The sequence below is a fragment of the Cucurbita pepo genome, chromosome 1 (genome assembly GCF_057944985.1).
Source record: "Cucurbita pepo subsp. pepo isolate OVF chromosome 1, ASM5794498v1, whole genome shotgun sequence".
Lineage (NCBI taxonomy): Eukaryota > Viridiplantae > Streptophyta > Magnoliopsida > Cucurbitales > Cucurbitaceae > Cucurbita > Cucurbita pepo.
This window is the reverse complement of record NC_141798.1, coordinates 18,715,850-18,734,234: the sequence shown is the minus strand read 5'-3', so window position 1 is coordinate 18,734,234 and position 18,385 is coordinate 18,715,850. Positions and strand designations below refer to the sequence as shown.

The 18,385-nt window shown below is 35.2% G+C and overlaps 2 protein-coding genes across 3 annotated transcripts; one reads left to right on the top strand and one right to left on the bottom strand.

Moving 5' to 3' along the window:
* Positions 1-1,158: 1,158 nt before the first annotated feature.
* On the top strand, positions 1,159-14,219 carry LTA3 (Dihydrolipoamide acetyltransferase, long form protein). Of its 2 annotated transcripts, none has more exons than XM_023696130.2 (23): positions 1,159-1,526; positions 4,060-4,116; positions 4,259-4,313; positions 4,395-4,425; positions 5,007-5,053; positions 5,163-5,207; positions 5,333-5,406; positions 5,767-5,836; positions 7,182-7,379; positions 7,463-7,507; positions 7,638-7,711; positions 9,247-9,316; positions 9,536-9,934; positions 10,656-10,716; positions 10,796-10,840; positions 10,943-11,026; positions 11,445-11,521; positions 11,602-11,664; positions 12,035-12,105; positions 12,356-12,416; positions 13,100-13,157; positions 13,246-13,326; positions 13,735-14,219. In XM_023696130.2, exons 1-23 carry the CDS (start codon positions 1,426-1,428, stop codon positions 13,791-13,793), a joined length of 1,926 nt encoding a protein of 641 aa, XP_023551898.2. In that variant the 5' UTR covers positions 1,159-1,425; the 3' UTR covers positions 13,794-14,219. The 2 variants fall into 2 exon arrangements, with proteins under 2 accessions (XP_023551898.2, XP_023551889.2); XM_023696121.2 differs by having other exon boundaries at positions 4,392-4,425.
* A 270-nt stretch (positions 14,220-14,489) lies between these two features.
* Positions 14,490-17,880, bottom strand: LOC111809758 (3-oxoacyl-acyl-carrier synthase-like protein (Protein of unknown function DUF455)). The gene is made up of 4 exons (XM_023696166.2): positions 17,610-17,880; positions 17,371-17,490; positions 15,932-16,162; positions 14,490-15,214 (listed from the first exon to the last, which is right to left on the bottom strand). Exons 1-4 carry the CDS (start codon positions 17,784-17,786, stop codon positions 14,810-14,812), a joined length of 933 nt encoding a protein of 310 aa, XP_023551934.2. The 5' UTR covers positions 17,787-17,880; the 3' UTR covers positions 14,490-14,809.
* Between the last annotated feature and the right edge of the window lie 505 nt (positions 17,881-18,385).

Genomic DNA, 18,385 nt, shown 5'->3' with positions numbered 1-18,385 from the left:
GCAAAACTTAAGTAAAAATAATTATTTTGAAGCGATTGTAAAATTAAAGAGGAAACACGTCTTAGTTGTCTCACAGATGGCTCAGGCCTTCAACAATGAAGCTTCATAGAATTTTTCTATCCAAGTGTTGACAGTCTAAATCGTCATAGACATGTCTGTTTCACCGAGCCTGAGATAGTACCCAAATCGTTACACCTTTAAAATGAATATAATTTACTAATTATCAAATGTCGAGCAACCAAAGAAATTATAATTTTAATTAAAAAATGAGATTATAAATATTACAAACTTTTAGATATTTATGATCGTGGGCCGATATATGAAGTTTGGAATGCTACACTACATGGGGCCCATGGACTAAACTTGGCCAGACTATTGTGGCCCAATTCTGATTAGGCCCAAAGGCCTATTCATACTCAAAGTGAATAGTCGGCCTTCCAATTAATTTTTTTTTTAATTTAAAAAAAATATCTAAAAACTCTTTAATTTAAAAATATAAAATTAAGTTAACACAAATTAATAATATTAATTGAATAACTTTCTTTAAACTAGCAAACATTTTTATTTTCGGTATTCTCTCATCAATTTTGTGTATTTGTAACGGCCCAAGTCCACTGCAGACAGATATTATCAATTTTAGCATGTTATGCATTGTCATCAGGTTCACGATTTTAAAACACTACAGTTAGGGAGAGGTTTTCACAGCCTTATAAGAAATGTTTCGATCCCCTCTACAATGAGATCTCACAATCCACCTCTTTTGGGAATCAGCATCCTCGCTAGCACACTACCTTGTGTATTGTTGGATGAAAGTGTCCCTCTACAATGAGATCTCACAATCCACCTCTTTTGGGAATCAGCATCCTCGCTAGCACACTACCTTGTGTATTGTTGGATGAAAGTGTCCCACATTGGTTAATTTAAGGAATGATCATGGGTTTTTAATCTAAGAATACACTCTCCATTGGGATGAGACCTTCTACGGAAGCCCAAAGCAAAGCTATGAGAGCTTATATCATTGTAGAGAGTCGTGTTCGTCTAACATTTATGGAAGATTCCCTAGGAAACAGAAAAAAAAAAAAAATATATATATATATATATATATAATAATAATAATAATAATACATGTTAGTTGAGATGAAATGAGATTTATTTTTTATTTTCTGAACATATTCCGTAATTCATTTGGAGTTGAAAACACTTTCGTTTAGACGATAAATTTTCAGCTCAATTCTCCAATGATGTCTGTACCCTGATTTTGTATTTTATATACAGAATCAAAACTCAATCGGAACTGATATTCTTAATCCGTCGTCCGGTGATTCTGCTCCGACCTCCGCCATTGCCGTCTCGCAGTTTTCTTTATAATTGTAAGTCAAATACGCGATTTCTGCATCTGAATCTGCTATCTGAAGGAGGATCACTATGTCGCTTTATCGGCTGCGCGATCCGGTTATTGGCCGCGCTCGTTCTCTTCTCCGAGCTCGTCTAGGAGCTTTCCATTCGTCTTCACCTATCTCCTCTAGGTACTTTTATTGGCATCGCTTTTCTACTGATTAACCGCTTGATTTTAGCTTTTGCTGTATGGTCGTCGATCTTCTTGGTTGAAGTTGTTTTTAATTTGTACGCGACTTGTTGTTTCTTTTGTTTCTGTGTGGACTTGGTATATTGTTGATGTGCGGGATTTGATACTTCGATTCATTTGGCGCGGAATTTTGTTTGATTGAGTGTTTAACGATGTCAAATGTCAGTTTGGTTTATTGGTGGAGGAACCGTTGAGGAAGCGATTCAAAGAATTTGCTTGTTTAGCTTCATTAACTGACACACTCGTTCTTTCTAACGTATGTAAAACGTTTTTTTTTTTCATTCATTTATTTGTGAGGCCTATGAGCTGCCGATTTGAACACAAGGATCTTGACGATTTAGCGGTAGTTAAGCAAGTATTTGCCTTCCACAGCAGTGTATAATGCACATACTTTCTATTAATTAGCTGCCTAGCTGGGTATTGTGGGAAGGACATGTAAGTGTCGTCTTCATTATTGGTACCTGCCCGTACTCCTGTTATCCAGGAAAAAATAGACTGGGATTGAACTTAGAAGTCTAGGCCTTCATTGGACATTCAAAATAAAGATGGGCATGTTCTGTTTTTCGTACGGCAGTCTCTTATTCAGCTGTCGTTTTTGGCACCTATCAATTTGCTCCTCAACTTGCCTCTGTGGGATACCCCAAAGGTTGGATCTTCACCCTTTCTTGGATTTCTGCCATAGACCAATCACATATCTTGCGATTTGATGGTTGTCGTCTTCAGCAAGATTGTTATGTACACTTGATCAAATTCCTCTGTGTATTCTGCCACTGTTTGGGTCCATTGTTTGCGATGGCAGTATTCTTTTATGTGGAATTTGCTCGTAGTTGATAGGTAAAAATCTTTCTTTCATTAGCTTTTGCATTTTTGGCCAAGTCTTGATTGGTTTCTTCCCACATCTTCTTTGATTCCCTTGGATTTTTTTTCCACCATTCAGATGCGCCTTTTTTTAGTTTTAAAGCCACCAACTTCACCTTTTTCTCCTCGCCCGTGTCAGTGTAATTGAAGAAGCTCTCCGTATACTTGATCCAACCAAGAAAAACTATGACGTCCAGCTAATCATCAAAGCTGGGTATGTCAATATTTGTCTTGCAATATTGTGTTTCAAAAATGTGATGATGTAGAACACTCCTTGTCATTCATGTACTTGTTCATAGACTGGCTGTTGTTGAAGAAAGGCCTCTTCCTTGCTAGAACAATCCAAATCTTGATAGGGTACTCGTGCATTTCAATGTTCTTGGAGCATTCTAGCTGGTTGTACGTGTTATCCATGTCTTTTGTGATGAAGATTAATATCATTTCTCCCAATTCTTTCCTGACCATATGGTTGATCTAAACTCACTTCAATTCTTTCTAATTGTTGGGCTATTGTTCCCATCACGTGTGTCATTTCTTATGTGTTTGTTTTAATCTCTCCGATAGACTCTTCAACCTACAACAAGCGTTGATTTAAATTGTTGGAGAACAAATTGTTGGTGTAGTCATGGAATCCAAACTGGAATGAACTGTGTCGATTTTGGAGGCCGTGATGATCTTCCCACCATTAGGTCCTCTTTCATGAAGACTCTGATGTCAAAATTGGTGTAAACACTTGAAAGTAATTTTAGTGCTGATAATCTAACGTTGAAACATAGAAGGGAGGGTATTTATCCACTCATGTAACTGGTTGGTTGGTTAAGAGCTTAACTAACCTATGTATAGGTAAACTGTTGTAACTAACAAGAACCTATACAACCAGTACAAGTATATTAATTAAATCAAAATATTATTAGAAATTGAAAATAAATTTTTTCTTCATAAAAAAAAAAAAAAACAATTGATCTATGAACACTCTGAAGGAAGATTATTGGAACATAAAATTATGCAATTGTCCAGTAATAGTTTGGAAACCTTGGTAGTGTTCTATTGATAAATTGAATTGTTCTAAAAAAAGGTTCAAATCTAAGAATTAGAAAATTGTCAAATGTTGCAAATTTATGAAGAACTGAAAAGATAAAACTAGAAAGTCAAACAAATAACTTTCTAACATCCACGTGCATATTCAATTGGATAAAACTTATAATCTGAATTTTGCCCCATCTTCCATTAACTGATTAGCATTTAGGATGCTGAAGCAAGTAAAATGTTTTGGAACAATATTTTCTAGTCCTTGACTTGGTTTTCCTTTTCATGCCCTGGCTTAAATCTTTATTTGTTGAAGCATTATGTTTGAAAACCAACAAATGTTACTACCTTTTGTCATACTGATTGCCTTTAGAATTGGAGACTATCATTACTATATGTTCAGGATATGTTCGTTTAATCCAACAGAATTTTGGGCCTGTTAAGTATTAAATCTCATCAAAATGAAACTTCTTTTATTTTTTCCTCACAAATTTTCAATCTTTTTTTTGAAATTGGACGTTGTTACTGCCATGAAAATTGATCTCTCCGTATGGATGGAGCTTTGAAATTGTGTAAGCATGGACTGGCAGGTGTAGCACTTGGAATACACGAAGGTTTTCTGTTGCTGGTGATGGCCTCCTCTTTAGGTTTGCATATCCTACTGGTTATAGTTGTTTTATGCAAAAACTAACCCATATAATTATACCAGGCAATGTAGCTGATATAATCTTTTTACTCTTCACCTTTTTCTCAATATTTTGACTCACCAACTGAAAATAAACGTGATAGGCCTGTGCCTTTTTCTTGTTTCACTGGAGCTTATGGTCGAGCATTGCATCTAGAGGTTAGCTTTCGAGGTGCTTAATTTTTTACTTGTTCAGTTGGAGCATTCTCTAATCTGTAACCATGTTTTCATCTTCAGCAGTCAGTTGGTATCAGGTTTTTCTCATCTACAGGTATTTCCTATTTGTTTTGTTACTCATCTCATTTTCCAGTGGTGAAATATTTAAGGTCTATGTTATAAGAGGTGGTGTTATTTCGAGTAATGGTCTATTCTCCCTTTTGCTTTCATAATTTTTTGTAGTTTAACATTTTACAGAACCCGTTAGTATTTTTTTCAAGGGATTGCTAGGATGATGGAAAATGATGAGAAAATTTTAATAATAATCTTATTGCTTCAACAATCCTTCACAGCACCACGTCAAGAACTTGGGTCTGGGTCATTATTAAAATTGTTTGTAAAAGTCTTAAAAGCTAAAATGGTAAGCAGTGTATGCATGCTGCAATGCATGATTATACAATGATAGAATCCAAATTGCTAAAATAATATTGAAAGATGGAGAAATACAGTATCATCCAAGTAAGTCAAGGTACTTGGTCCCTTCCGCTCTTGAGTATTCTTACTCTTGCACAAGCCTAAAAGCACTAAACAATTGTCTCTCTACTTTTGGTTTTATGTTATTTTAACGATATTTATTGGACTCTGCCGTTTGTGTCAGTGGATTATCTTCTGACTCTAAGTTGACTATTACTTCAGATTCTTCACATGCTGTCCTTGGAATGCCCGCACTATCACCTACAATGGTAAGATATTTCAGAAGGAGCTTATGAGTAGTTACAGCCGACTTTTTGTTTGTTGAATTTTTCCCCAGTTATTCTCCTTCATTACCAAATTATTTCTGTTTTTCCACAGAATCAAGGTAATATTGCCAAATGGAGGAAAAACGAAGGGGATAAGGTAACCTGTACTGTTGATTTATCTCTGTGTGATCTAGAGATCACGGACGAAAGTGAAAATCCATCTTTCAACTGTGAATACCCCTGTTGACATCACTTGCTATTCTTATCTTCTTAATATGACAGATAGCTGTTGGCGATGTCCTGTGTGAAATTGAAACTGACAAAGCTACTCTTGAGTTTGAAAGTCTCGAGGAGGGGTAATCTTCATTATTGTATCATTCTTTTTGTTTTACAAGAAATACGGGGTGGGAATTAGAACCTTGAGCCACAAGGGGGAGGAGGCCTGTGTTCATGGCAAGAAAGTAATCCTTGAATACCTTTCATCATAATTGTTGTAGCACAAAATTCATCATCATTGTATACAGAAAATAATCCTTTTTGGCACTTGACCTTGAGACAATTGGATTTGCATCACAATTATTTTCAGATGGTTATTCCTTGTAGTTTTTATTTTGAAAGTACAGCAATTGCTTTGATTTTCTTTTACTTGATCTCGCAATGCTGTACTTGACTTAATGCTCGAGACATAATACCTTTTGGTTATGGGAATTATGCAGGTTCTTGGCTAAAATATTGGTTCCTGAAGGTTCAAAAGATGTCCCAGTTGGACAGCCCATTGCAATTACGGTAATTGTTTCTGTGTGCCTTTAAAATATGTCAATACTTTTATCAAAGCTACCGTATTCTTTCCTTTCCTTGCATCTTAAGAGGGGCTCTTTACCATAATAGATTTGATCAAAGAGTTTACACGAGAAATATAGTTGAAATTTTCTCATCCTAATCATCCTACAACTGTCTGGAAAACAGTTCCCTTATGAAAATTTGGAAGACCAAAATTATGCAGAGATCATTTTATTGTTTGTATTGGCTTAGAGCTCCATTAATGTTCTTTTATTAGCCTCATCCCCAAATAGATGCCCTTTCAAGAAAATGAGTAAACAACATGGACCACATGTTTATCTATTACTGTGAGGGATTTGTGTTTTATTGCTTTGGCTTCTTCATGTTGATTAATTGGACTATTTTGAACTCTTAGCCCAGTTGTAAAGGTAGATAATCAAATAGGGTAATGACGTGGGGAATTTTGCTTGAAAAAGTAGACACCTTTGAGGACAATACATATGTAGACAGAGCGTGATCCTAGAAGTGATTTGAATGTTTCCTTTTCATACCTGGTTACCATTTTTATTTGAAGTTGAATTTCTTTTCCATTTTTTATTCTTTCGATGTTAATCTTAGCAAAGGTGAAGTTAAAAAAAAAAAAAAAAAAGAATTCTGGAGGACAAAGCGAGAAAAAAGAACAAAAATCAGAATTCCATCTTTATCATTCCCCTTATATGCCCCTTTTTCTTATTCCTGTACCTAATGGAAGGAATGAAAAACTTCTTTTAGTTTCTTTCTTTCTTTCTTTCTTTTTATATTTTTTTTATTATTATTATTATTTATTTTTATAAACACGATTTTACTTTTCTGTGCCAACTAGTTATTAGCATTACATACATACTTGAGGATTCAAAAGTGTTGGAAACCATCTTCTGGTTTTGCACTTCATAAAGAAAAGCAATATTTAAACTTCGCGACCAGATATCCAGCTTGAAATTTAAAAAAAAAAATGAAGAGATGTTTTTTAATAGCTTGATAATCAAGGCATGAGAAGATGAAAAACACAAGTTGGGCCAATATCCGTTATATCATCATGCATGTCTTAAATATCGTATTGGTTTTCTCTTACAAATACCTCAAATAATCGTCACAAGGCGTGCTCTTACTCATTCCTTTTCAACACACATCGTTTATGAGTATCTTTGGGTACTTCGAATGATAGTAATTTGTTTGATTGGCTGTTTTGTTTGTATTTGAACTACTGTTTTAGGACAACCACATGTATTTAATTTTCAATTATTTTATTATCAGCATTAATCAATTATGCAGTGTGTTAGGGCTAATGCTAACCAATTGCATTATAATCAAGGTTGAGGATCCAGATGATATCCATAAGGTCCTTGCCAATGGTGTATCAGGTGCACGTGAACCTGATGTCAAAGATAACGCAATAGGGGATCAACAGGAAAAAAATGAGGACAGGGCACAAGCAAGTTCTGCAGAGATAAACCCGTCAAAACTTCCCCCTCATATTGTACTTGAAATGCCAGCTTTATCTCCAACTATGGTAATAAATTGATTTCCCATTTCTGCCAAGGTTTTCTTCCTGTCTGTTGAAATTTGACATTGATGGTCCCTTGTTATTTTCAGAACCAAGGTAATATTGCTATTTGGAGAAAGAAAGAGGGAGACAAGGTTTGTAATGTGCTTCTTAAGAATTTTTCTTTCAAATAGGAAACTTGATGAAATTTCCATTTGTTATTCACTTTTTCCCATTTGCTCGTGTGAAATTTGACCCTTCTTTATTGCCTTAATTTTATAACAGATTGAGGTGGGTGATGTGATATGCGAGATAGAGACAGACAAGGCTACCCTTGAATTTGAATGTCTTGAAGAAGGGTAATGTCATTTTATATGATGGGTTTACCTACTTCCACTTTTAAGCTCCTGCACATGACTGAACATAGAAATTTCCGGTATAGTTTGTAGTTTTCAACCTCATTGAAGTATAACCTAACACTTTATGTTTCTCATAAGCAAAAGTGTACACTTGGAAGTCTCAAATCGAAGTGACACAATTCTTAGAAATACTGAATTAAAATAAAAAAGATCAGTAGTCCATTGTTTACTTATCAGATGCCGTGAAGAAATATTATAGACGATCAAGTTAACCAAGGCCAAATAGTTTTAATATTTTGAACAAATTAGATGGTAATAGTATGCAATGGCGAATTTAGTCCCCTTTTGACATGAAAGGTTGTAGCATGGCCCCCCCCATTGCAAATAATTGTCTTTTCTACCGAACTTCTACAAATCCATTTAATTTCTATCCTTTAATTTGTGCACCCTCTCTATTTTTTGCGACTTCGGCAAGTGATCATCATTCTTTTTCTTTGTTCCATTGGGACTTATTACATACCATTGAGTTATGTTGTTTTCCCCCCTCATTTCTCTATGCTGGAATCCTACATTTTATTAGTATTTTTTTTTTATTCTTTAAGTGACGGTACTGATTAAGAAAAGTTAATTGGGTATGTTGGTCGAATGCACTTAATTCAACCCGTCACCCAGTGATGATAAATTCAAGCCTATTGAGCTAACCCACATACATTAGTAGAAGTACTGTGTTCTGTTCATTTCAACTATTGTAGTTCCGTTATCATTTAACTGTGGTTTAGTACTATTCTCTCTCTTCTCTTTTCATATATTTTAAGTGATGTTGATTAAGAAAAGGAGTCTGAGTATGGTGGTTGAAGCCTCTTAATTCAACCCAGTGGCAATGAAGTTAAAGCCTAATGAGCGAAACTAAATGCATTATTAGAAAGTAGTGCTCATTTTTTGACCTAATGAATGCTTCATAAGCGTTGACAGAATTTGTAAATATAACAAAACAAGTATCTTTTTTCAATGGATGGCTTATTTTAATACGACAACAGGGCAGATAGAACATTTTCAAAGATTAGGAAAATGCTTTCTAGCCAGTCTTGATAGGAACTAGGAATATTTATGAATAGTCTTGTCATGAGAACTCAGTAAAGGAGCTAGAACATATCAAATCTAGAATTACATGCAGATAAGTAGAAATTTCTTATTTCCTTTCTAACCAGAGCAAAGATCATGTTGGAAAGAAAATCATTAATCCACAAACGAACAAATGACCAGAAAGAAGTGGAATGAACATATCTTTCAGGTTAAATGGTCAGATGGTCCACACCATGTAGAAGTAGCAAGTTGGAAATTACTCCTGAAATTATAGATTTATCTTCTTGTTTTATTTTCTTGGATTTTAAGCGATTCTTTTGTATTTTATTGCTACTATATCTTATCTGTTAGTTTAGTTTAGAACTATTACATAGTTTACAAATTATGAATAAGTGAAGCTTTACCTTCTATCATAAAACTTGTCAGTTATTTTCATGGAACTTTACCTGTAGGTATCTGGCTAAGATACTAGCACCTGAAGGCTCAAAGGATGTGCCTGTTGGAAAACCAATTGCAATTACAGTAAGTGTTAAAATACCTGCTCTGTATAACTTTATTTTTCTGTTTATCGAGGATGGAATTTTATCCAATTCAATCAAATTATACTGGCGACTGATGTAGTGTTCCTCATTATGTTTCAACATATTTATTGTATGAAAAATTCCACACAAGTTCGTAGTATTGTTAACAACTCTCTTCTTTCTGAACCAAAATGTAATGTTAAGTTGTCTGTTTGGCAAGGTTGAAGACCCCGCAGATGTTGAATCTGTAAAAAGTGCTGTTAGTAGTAGTTCGGGGATCAAAGAGGACAAGCCTGCCCAAAGTACTGTTAAAAATGAAGGTGGAACACCAAAAGGAGGAATTGTTGCAAGAATAAGTCCTGCTGCAAAGTTGTTAATTGCGGAACATGGTCTGGATGCATCATCATTGAAGGCATCGGGTTCTCATGGCACACTGTTGAAAGGGGATGTTCTGGCTGCCATTAAATCAGGGAAAGGCTCATCAGAAGTTTCTTTGTCCGTAGAGAAAAGATCTCCTGAAGTCCGTTCGCAGGCTTCTTCCACGGCTTCATCAGAATCAAAATCTTCAGTAAAGCAATCTGATGCTTTTGAAGATTTACCTAATAGTCAAGTTCGCAAGGTACGCACTTCCGTATCTTCTTTGTAAAGCACGATTCTTTTTTAGCATAAGGACTGATTTTCCATTGGCTTTGGCATTCAATACTGAGACCAATAAAAAAAATTGGTTTTTCAAAAAAAGAAAAAATGACGAAACCATTACTTGAAATGAGTGTTTGTGATTTTGAATCAGTTCAATGAGATTAAGAGGAATGCATATGGTTTCTGGATCTTGTATATTTTCTAGCTTCTTTATGGAATTGGTCGCCTAAATATATTTTGTAGTTACTCTTTCCCTTTAGTGGCCTATACCTATTGAAGTATGTCCTTTTAATCCAAATTGTTTTAATTTCGGAGGACGTATTTCTTTTCTCCCACTTGTTCTTGTCTTTATTATCTGAAGTTTTCTAGTTGAGAAAAACTAAAGTATTACCTTCTAACTTTACATGCTTGCACAATGATGCAAAAGCTCGCTTTCAATGTATCTCAAGGGGTGCACTATAGGTTAACACTGGAGTGTGAACTGAAACAATATGGTACACCAGCTCTAGTATACATTAGTATACACTGGTTGCAAGATGTATAAAAACCTTACTATACAGTTGAAGTTCTATGCATGAAGTCATTGGTTGATCTAGTAGTAAAAGCATGTCATTTCTACTTCTTCCTTTCCCTCTCCTACTTTTGGCTTAGAAGTTATTATAAGATCCTATCAAATTGTAGTTACAATATGGTTTTTGCAGGTTATCGCTAAAAGATTATTGGAATCAAAACAAAATACGCCGCATCTATATTTGTCCACAGGTGCTTGGACTTTGGCACTACACTTGCAAATTTAGAATTCAATTCATCCACTTCTAACGTACTTATCTCTTTTTATCAGATGTCATATTGGATCCTCTTCTTTCACTTAGAAAAGATCTTAAAGGTTAGAGACATAAGCTATTGCTTGGTTTAATTGGTTTCTTTGGTTTCTTTGGCTTACTTCTTCAGCAACGTTATCCATTGTGCATTATTTGTATTTCCACAGAGAAACATGATGTCAAAGTTTCCGTGAATGATATTGTCATCAAAGCCGTAGCAGTTGCTCTGCGAAATGTGCCTGGAGCCAATGGTAAATACAACTCATTTTTGCAAAAATATTACTGGGTGGCAAATTTTAACTGGCAGTAGAGTTGACTATGAGAGTATAGTTTTAATTTATTTCTAATTGTACAATCTCAAAAAAATTTGTTGATTGTTGGGAACTTGGAAAGGCCGTTTGCTTGTTTGGATCAAAAAATTGATTAGAAAACTTAGACCCCGCAAAAAAATGTTGTTGACAATACTTTTTGACTCAAAACAAAGGCAGTGACAAACTTGTAGACTCAAAATAAAGGCAGTGACAAACTTGTCGACTCAAAACAAAGTGACATAAACTTCACTTAAAACAAATGAATAATGAAACAGGCACCATTGTAAGTGCTTTTGCAATTAGTTTCTGTCCTGAAACTGTAGAACTGTTCAAAACTGAAATGTTTATTGCATCACAGCTTATTGGGACAACACGAAAGGAGAAGTTGTCTTCTGTGACTCTGTTGACATATCGATTGCAGTAGCTACTGAGAAGGTATATACATATTCTTTTTTCCAACATTAATCATTTAAGATCGTTAGACAGGCTGATGACTAAATATTTAAATGCAACAGGGCTTAATGACTCCAATTGTGAGGAATGCCGATCAGAAGACCTTATCGGCTATTTCTTCGGAGGTACTATCTTTATTTGAGTACTTGAAGAGGGTTGCTTCTTCTATTTCTTCCTCGTTGAGGTTGAATTTTACTATTTAAGATATGACCCCTTGGAGGCATGCTTATAAATTGTTGTGATACGTTCTTCAATATGATCATTATTTTGAGTTTTCAATTTGAAATTATAAAATAGTGAGAACACAACAAAAGAACAGTTCATTTAAATCTCTATCTGGACTCAAATCCACTCCACTTGTACCTATGTCAACAGAACTAGGTTATCTTTAGTAATTTTATTTATGAAAATTGCGTATTCCGTAAAAATATAACATTAGTTCCACTCCTTTTTTTTTTTTTTTGTTAATTCTTTATAATCATGCATTTGATTTAGGTCAAGGAGTTGGCTGAAAAGGCTCGTACAGGAAAGCTCAAACCAGATGAATTCCAAGGAGGCACTTTCAGGTGATTGTGTATATCAGCTGTAGTATATACACCGATTAGCATGATAGATAATATTGACATCCAAAACTAAGGAATATATACATATTGTGCCAAAATATGTGTTGTGAGTGTATGGCTCTCATCTAATACAGCTACTACAACTCAACCCTTCTCCCTGTCAGATGTATCCATAAATTACCTATTAATCTATTGCTCAAAGATTTTGTTGGAAGGATCCATGATTAACTTAACATTTTTGTCCTTTCTGCAGCATTTCAAATCTAGGGATGTTCCCGGTGGATCAATTTTGTGCTATAATTAATCCTCCACAGGTTCTTTTCTGTTCATTCTCTCTCTCTCTGCACTTAGGTCTATACACTTACTGACCTCTGCATGTAGTTCGGAGTTTACAAGCGTAGAGATGGTATATTTCAAAAGGATTATAAAGATCGGTTGTATATATTGAAACTGATGCTCTTTTTCATTCTTTTCCTTCTCCGTTCCTGTAGTTTCAAATGGTAGGTTTGAATGTTGATATCTTTCTTTTGTCAGGTTCCTCAAATGAATTCATTCTGAATTTGAAAATCCATTGTTTCACATTTCCTGAATATGTTCTCGTAGGTTCATGTTTCTGAAGTTTTATCTTATTAAGATCACTATTTAATGAATACATACTAGGCCACATATTGGTTCTCGCTATTAGACCAAAGTCAGGACATCTGAAAGCAGCGCTAAAGAAATTATCTAAATGAATCAACTAAATTTACTAGTTATATTCTTTCATCTATGTTGATTTAGTAAGAGCAGCTTCTAATGCTCGTTTGTTTCAGTATGTGTTTCCCATTTTGTATGTGGACAAACCATTCTGTTTTTCCCTGGTGATAGATTGCTTAACTCTGAAGTAAAGTATCATTTATTTCCGGCATTAAGTTGGGTCTCTTGCAGAAGAATGTTAGGAATTTGATAAACAGCTAAATTCTGTATGTCCTTGTAAATTTGTTTTCATGTCTTTCAGGCTGGAATTCTTGCTGTAGGCAGAGGTAACAAAGTTGTTGAGCCAGTAATTGTTGATGGTACAAGACTTCTCCCTTTTTTTATCTTTTGAGCCATGAAGGTGCTTCAAATAAAAGTTTAGTAATTTTGGTTATACCTTTATCCCAGGAATTGAGAGACCTGTGGTAGTCAACAAAATGAATCTGACATTGTCCGCTGATCATCGTGTCTTCGATGGAAAAGTTGGAGGTACCAAAACCGCTGTGGCTTTTTAAGCTTTTCTTACCTTCTTCTTTTGGTCTCGTCATGTCTGATGGATATGGATCTTCTCTAATGTCTTAATCTTATCGAGTCATGGTTTTCGTAAAACTGGCATGATTTTCATCCCTATTAAGTTTTATAGTTATTGTTGAAAAAAGTGGAAATATAGGTGTCCCTGGTAAGTTTATTGGATGATAATTGACATATACTCTTTTTTCTAAGATGGGAGGTGTAAATCCCCGAGTTCTATTATGGTCTATTCAATCTTTTTTCATGTGATCAATTGCTAGGTCGAATGAGGCATAGAAGCCCCTTCGGTTTGGATTTGCTCAATTGTTTACAAACAAAAATCGACCCATATCATCAAAGGCGACGACTAACGTGCTTGTTTTGCAGGTGAATTCCTCACAGCTTTACAAGCAAATTTCAGCAATATCCAAAGACTGCTATTGTAACGTGCTTTCATGGAGATGAGAGGGATTTCTGAAACCTTCTAATTTATTTCACAAAATGTGAGAAGTATCATCTCCCATTGATTTTGGGATTGAATATAGTGATGCAGCTTTTGCCTCTTTTCAACTTCAAAAGTTTTGGTGGTTCACACGGTTGGAACTGAACTGTCTTCAACACAGCCAAACTTCGAGGTGCCATTTAATTAAGCAACCTTTTCCATGATGACCCAAAGTCCTCTGTCAAGGAATCATGGACTACTCGTCTTTGAGTGTCATTTTTTTTTTTTTCTTCTAATAATGGCTTCTTTCTTCTGAAAATTTTGAATAATTTTTTAGTGCTCTTGTGGTGCGATCTCCCAGCCCCCAAACTCCATTCTATTTCGAGAAAATAAATGAAATTGGCAATCAATTGGCATGATTGGTTTTTAAGTCTGTGTCGACCACACATCCCTGTTTAAACAGCAGAACAAACCATAGGTTAAATTGTAGGAAATATCCTTAAATTTTACCATTCATTTAAAAATTAGTCTGCATTATGTTAGAAAGAACAACATTTACAAATGATTTGGTCAACGAGCAAACATAAACATCACATATGAGCTTGTTGAAGGGCTAGATAGGACCCCAAACCTTAACCTCGAAAGTTGGTATTCCAGAAGGAATTTGAGCATGCAGTTCTAGAGTTAAGTCTGTCTAACATATTGTTTAATCTTCTAACGATTTTTTAAATGAACGGTAAAGCTAGAAAAAACTCGAAGTTCTAGAGTTAAGTCTGAGAGGGGTATAGAGAGAGGGGTACAGAGTTCTTCTGAGAGGGGTACAACGTTTCCTTGAACATTAGAGAGATCAAAACTGCTCGCTCGTTGAGATGCCTGACCTTCAACATCTCGATACGCCATTTCAACACTTCACTGGACATTAAAAACACCGAATGAGAATTCGGATGCTGCTCTAAATAAATACGAGATTATGATTCTGGAAAACAATAGTTTGGAAAAGAACTCTGAGTTCCATTTCCATCATTCACATTCTGGATCCAAGGTAGAATTTGGTTTGAAAGCAAGTGGTTCATACCATCGAGGGCCAAAGCCAGCAGCTTTTCTTGCCACTTCGTTGAAAGGTGGCTTCAATGGCCCCCTGAAGTACTTTCTCACAATTGCATGAAATTTGTGAATTATTTCTTCGTTCTCCATTTCCATTGATGCATTATCCTCAGCCCCATGTTCATGTAGCAGCAGCAAGCCATCCCCATCCAACGTCTGTTTTCCAGATCTCTGGGAAAGATATTTGAACCATTTAAGTCCAGCAGCACAATGGGTTACTTCTTCTGGGTACACTACTTTCTCCAACAAATCTGCAGTCTCATTGTCACCTCCATTTCGGAATCGAGAGATGGTGGTGGGAAGCACATCCAGCCCTCTAGCCTGTTCATACAATTTATTCAAGAACGGATTTTATTAAAATATCACATAATATTTTCGGTACTACATATAAATGTACAGTTCTAGGAGCTTCAAAATTATAGGCTTGCAAGAGATGAGATATTTCCCTAGTAACACTTTTTTCAAACAGATTTTTCTAGTGTTCCTTCCAAATACACTTTAAATGTCTATTAGGGACGAACACTTGCTCATATTTAATCAGTCATCATCAAAATAAATCTATACAAATGAATAAATATATAATAAGTTAGTTCTAGGTTTGAACGTTATTTTAATCCCCCAAATATCAAATTTTGTTCTTGGCAAATATTTTACTTTAGTGATTTTGGTTCCTCAATTTAGCGTAAAGATGTATATTAGTAATTTAGTGATAGATTTTCATGTTGTAGACAGTTCTTAACCTCTTTTGCTAACTCTACCATCAAATTAGAAAATAGATAAAAAAAGAACAACTTTATAAACAAAGTGGAAAAATAAGTAAAACGAAAACTACAATGACATCACATGAGTGGACGTAGAACGCATGTAAAGAAAATTTCAACCTCAATTCTATCACCAGATCTTAGACATTGATTGACGTAGAAAGCTTGTTAATTGAAGAGAAACGGAACTTAATCTATATCCTCATCACTAGCAAACACTTGATGAAGCTCATTCTCGTTAACTCCATATCATCAACTAAATAAATCATGAACGCACCTCATGGACGCAATGCTCAATAGCCAAGCGTGCTAATAAATCCTTGGAAGTAGCAATAGCAGAATCCCAAAGGCCGTCGTGAGCGGGTAGTGCTCCATAGAAAGAGCCCAGTTCCTTAAGTCGTGCAGCAAGAAGAGTAAAATGTCTACCTTCATCTTGGGCTACCCTAACAAAATCAGTGAAGAATTCTCTTGGCATCTCTTCTTGTTTCCCAAAACGAGCTATTATGTCCTACAGAGTATTAAAACGTTAAAATTTAGCCGAGTCAACACTGCAAGAAAAAATAACTTGATGGATCCATGAACAGATAGGTGAAGAACTAGTAGAAATTGATGTTAGTGTCCCAGAAATGGATGTTTGCAAGGCAATCATCTAATCCATGAAGAACTAAAAGATACCACAAAAATTATAAAAAATTAGTAGTTCTTGCAAAAAATTACACATGCAGCAAGTGATAAGAAGACAATTTGACTACCCAAGCATAACTCAACCAGTTATAGTATATGCTCTTAACCAACCAGTTATAGTATATGCTCTTAACCAAGAAGTTATAGCCTTTCCACCCCAATTGTTGATGAACTCAATGGATATTGTTTCTTGCAATTACCAGTCACTCCCTAAAGGCAAGTAGGCGTAAATTTTCCATCGTAGGGAAGAGCAAGAGAATATCAGGCAGCCATAAAATAATCAAAGACTCATAATACAAGGGCCAAGCAAAAGTATACACAAGTACAATAATTACCGGGGCAAAAATCAATTTATGCCCATATCAAATTTTACCTTTCAGTTTCTCAAATTACACCACAAACTTATATAAAGTGTTGTGATCTTAACCTAAATCTTATGCATCATTGAAACTTTCACCCTCTAATAAGTTTTTGGTCAAAAGATCATTACAAAATGTATACTAATACGTGTTCAATTAAAAGCATATGTATGGAGCAAATTTTCAAAAACGTCACATTAGAACTTATATCTTGTTGATCGACTTAATTTTATGTAAACCCTCAATTTTATTGAAATTAATGGTATTACACATATTTTTACATTGTTTTTTTCTTAATATTAGTGAGTGAATTAACGAACATAGATAAAATGGATCCAACATGCCCAAGGGAATGCCAAATAGTGGAGCTATAGATAAAAAATTGACCAAGGGGAACGCCAAACGAGACTAAAAACAGCCACACATAGAAATACCGAATTAAGTATCATTTCAACTCTTAGATGGGCGAAAGAGAATCGATAACAACATTCGAGAAAGAACGGATTCTCTAACAATTTAGAGGGAGAGAATAAGAAATGAACAAAAGGAGCTTAGGGTTTACTAAAGCCTCCAAAATCGAACAGAGAAACATAAAATAACAATAGAATTTAATTAAAACCTACAATTCACTGATTCAAGATAAATCGTAATTGAAAATAAAGAGACAATGTACCCACGACAAATCGATTGCCCAACTTTCAGTGTGGACAAGACTATGCACAATAGCCTGCCGGCTCTGTAAGCTTCCCGCCTTCCCAAGCTTCGGCATGAGACTCGGCGACACCAACTTCACCTGAACCATTTCAGAAACCACTTCAACGCAGAGATTCTTCAAACCTTACACCATTACAATCAACATACAATATATATACATATATACACGAAGAGATGAGGAATGAAGTGGATTGTTACATCAGAGAGCCTGGCGGGGCGGTCGGGGACGGCGAGATCGGAGGAGGGATCGTAAGGGCGAGAAATCACGCCGTTGAGCCATCGAGAAGCTACCTTGTCGCCGAGTTCGGCCTTCTCGAAGGGATCGGAAGTGTTGAGGACTCGAAGCGCCGCTTCAACCAAGGTCTCGTCTGCCATCGTCTCGTTCTGCCTAAATTCCCGCCTCTTCTTCCATTGCCGCGACTTCAAGAAGCTCCGTACAGAAGGATATAGACAGTGAACGACGAAACGTGATGGGCTGAACTGGACTGGGCTGATTTTGGCCCATTTCCAGGTTAGAATTTTACTGGGCCTGGGCCGAAATTTATTATTAAAAAATGGGCCGAGTTATTTTGTAAAGCCCATTCAAGTGGATGGGTCTCTTTTTCCTTTTTTAGATAAAAATTAAGTAAAAATAGTATATATTTTTCAGCCAAAAACCAAAAACTAATAATTTTTTTTTTTTAATTTGATAGAAAAACCAATTTTTTTTTTTTTTTGAAAATCAAATAGTTATTGAAAAAAACTTAATTTTTACCTAACATAAAATTTTAAAAATACATAATTAAATTGTTTAATCATAGCACAATAAATAATATAAATTTCATTTTAAAGAGTAACAAAGGTATCAAATTCGATCGTATATTCAATTGTTGCACCAAAATTCACGATAACCTAACAAAAAATCATTACGCTTAGAACTATTTTATCATAGATACAAAACGTACAAGTTAATCTTTAAAATTAAATTTAAATTT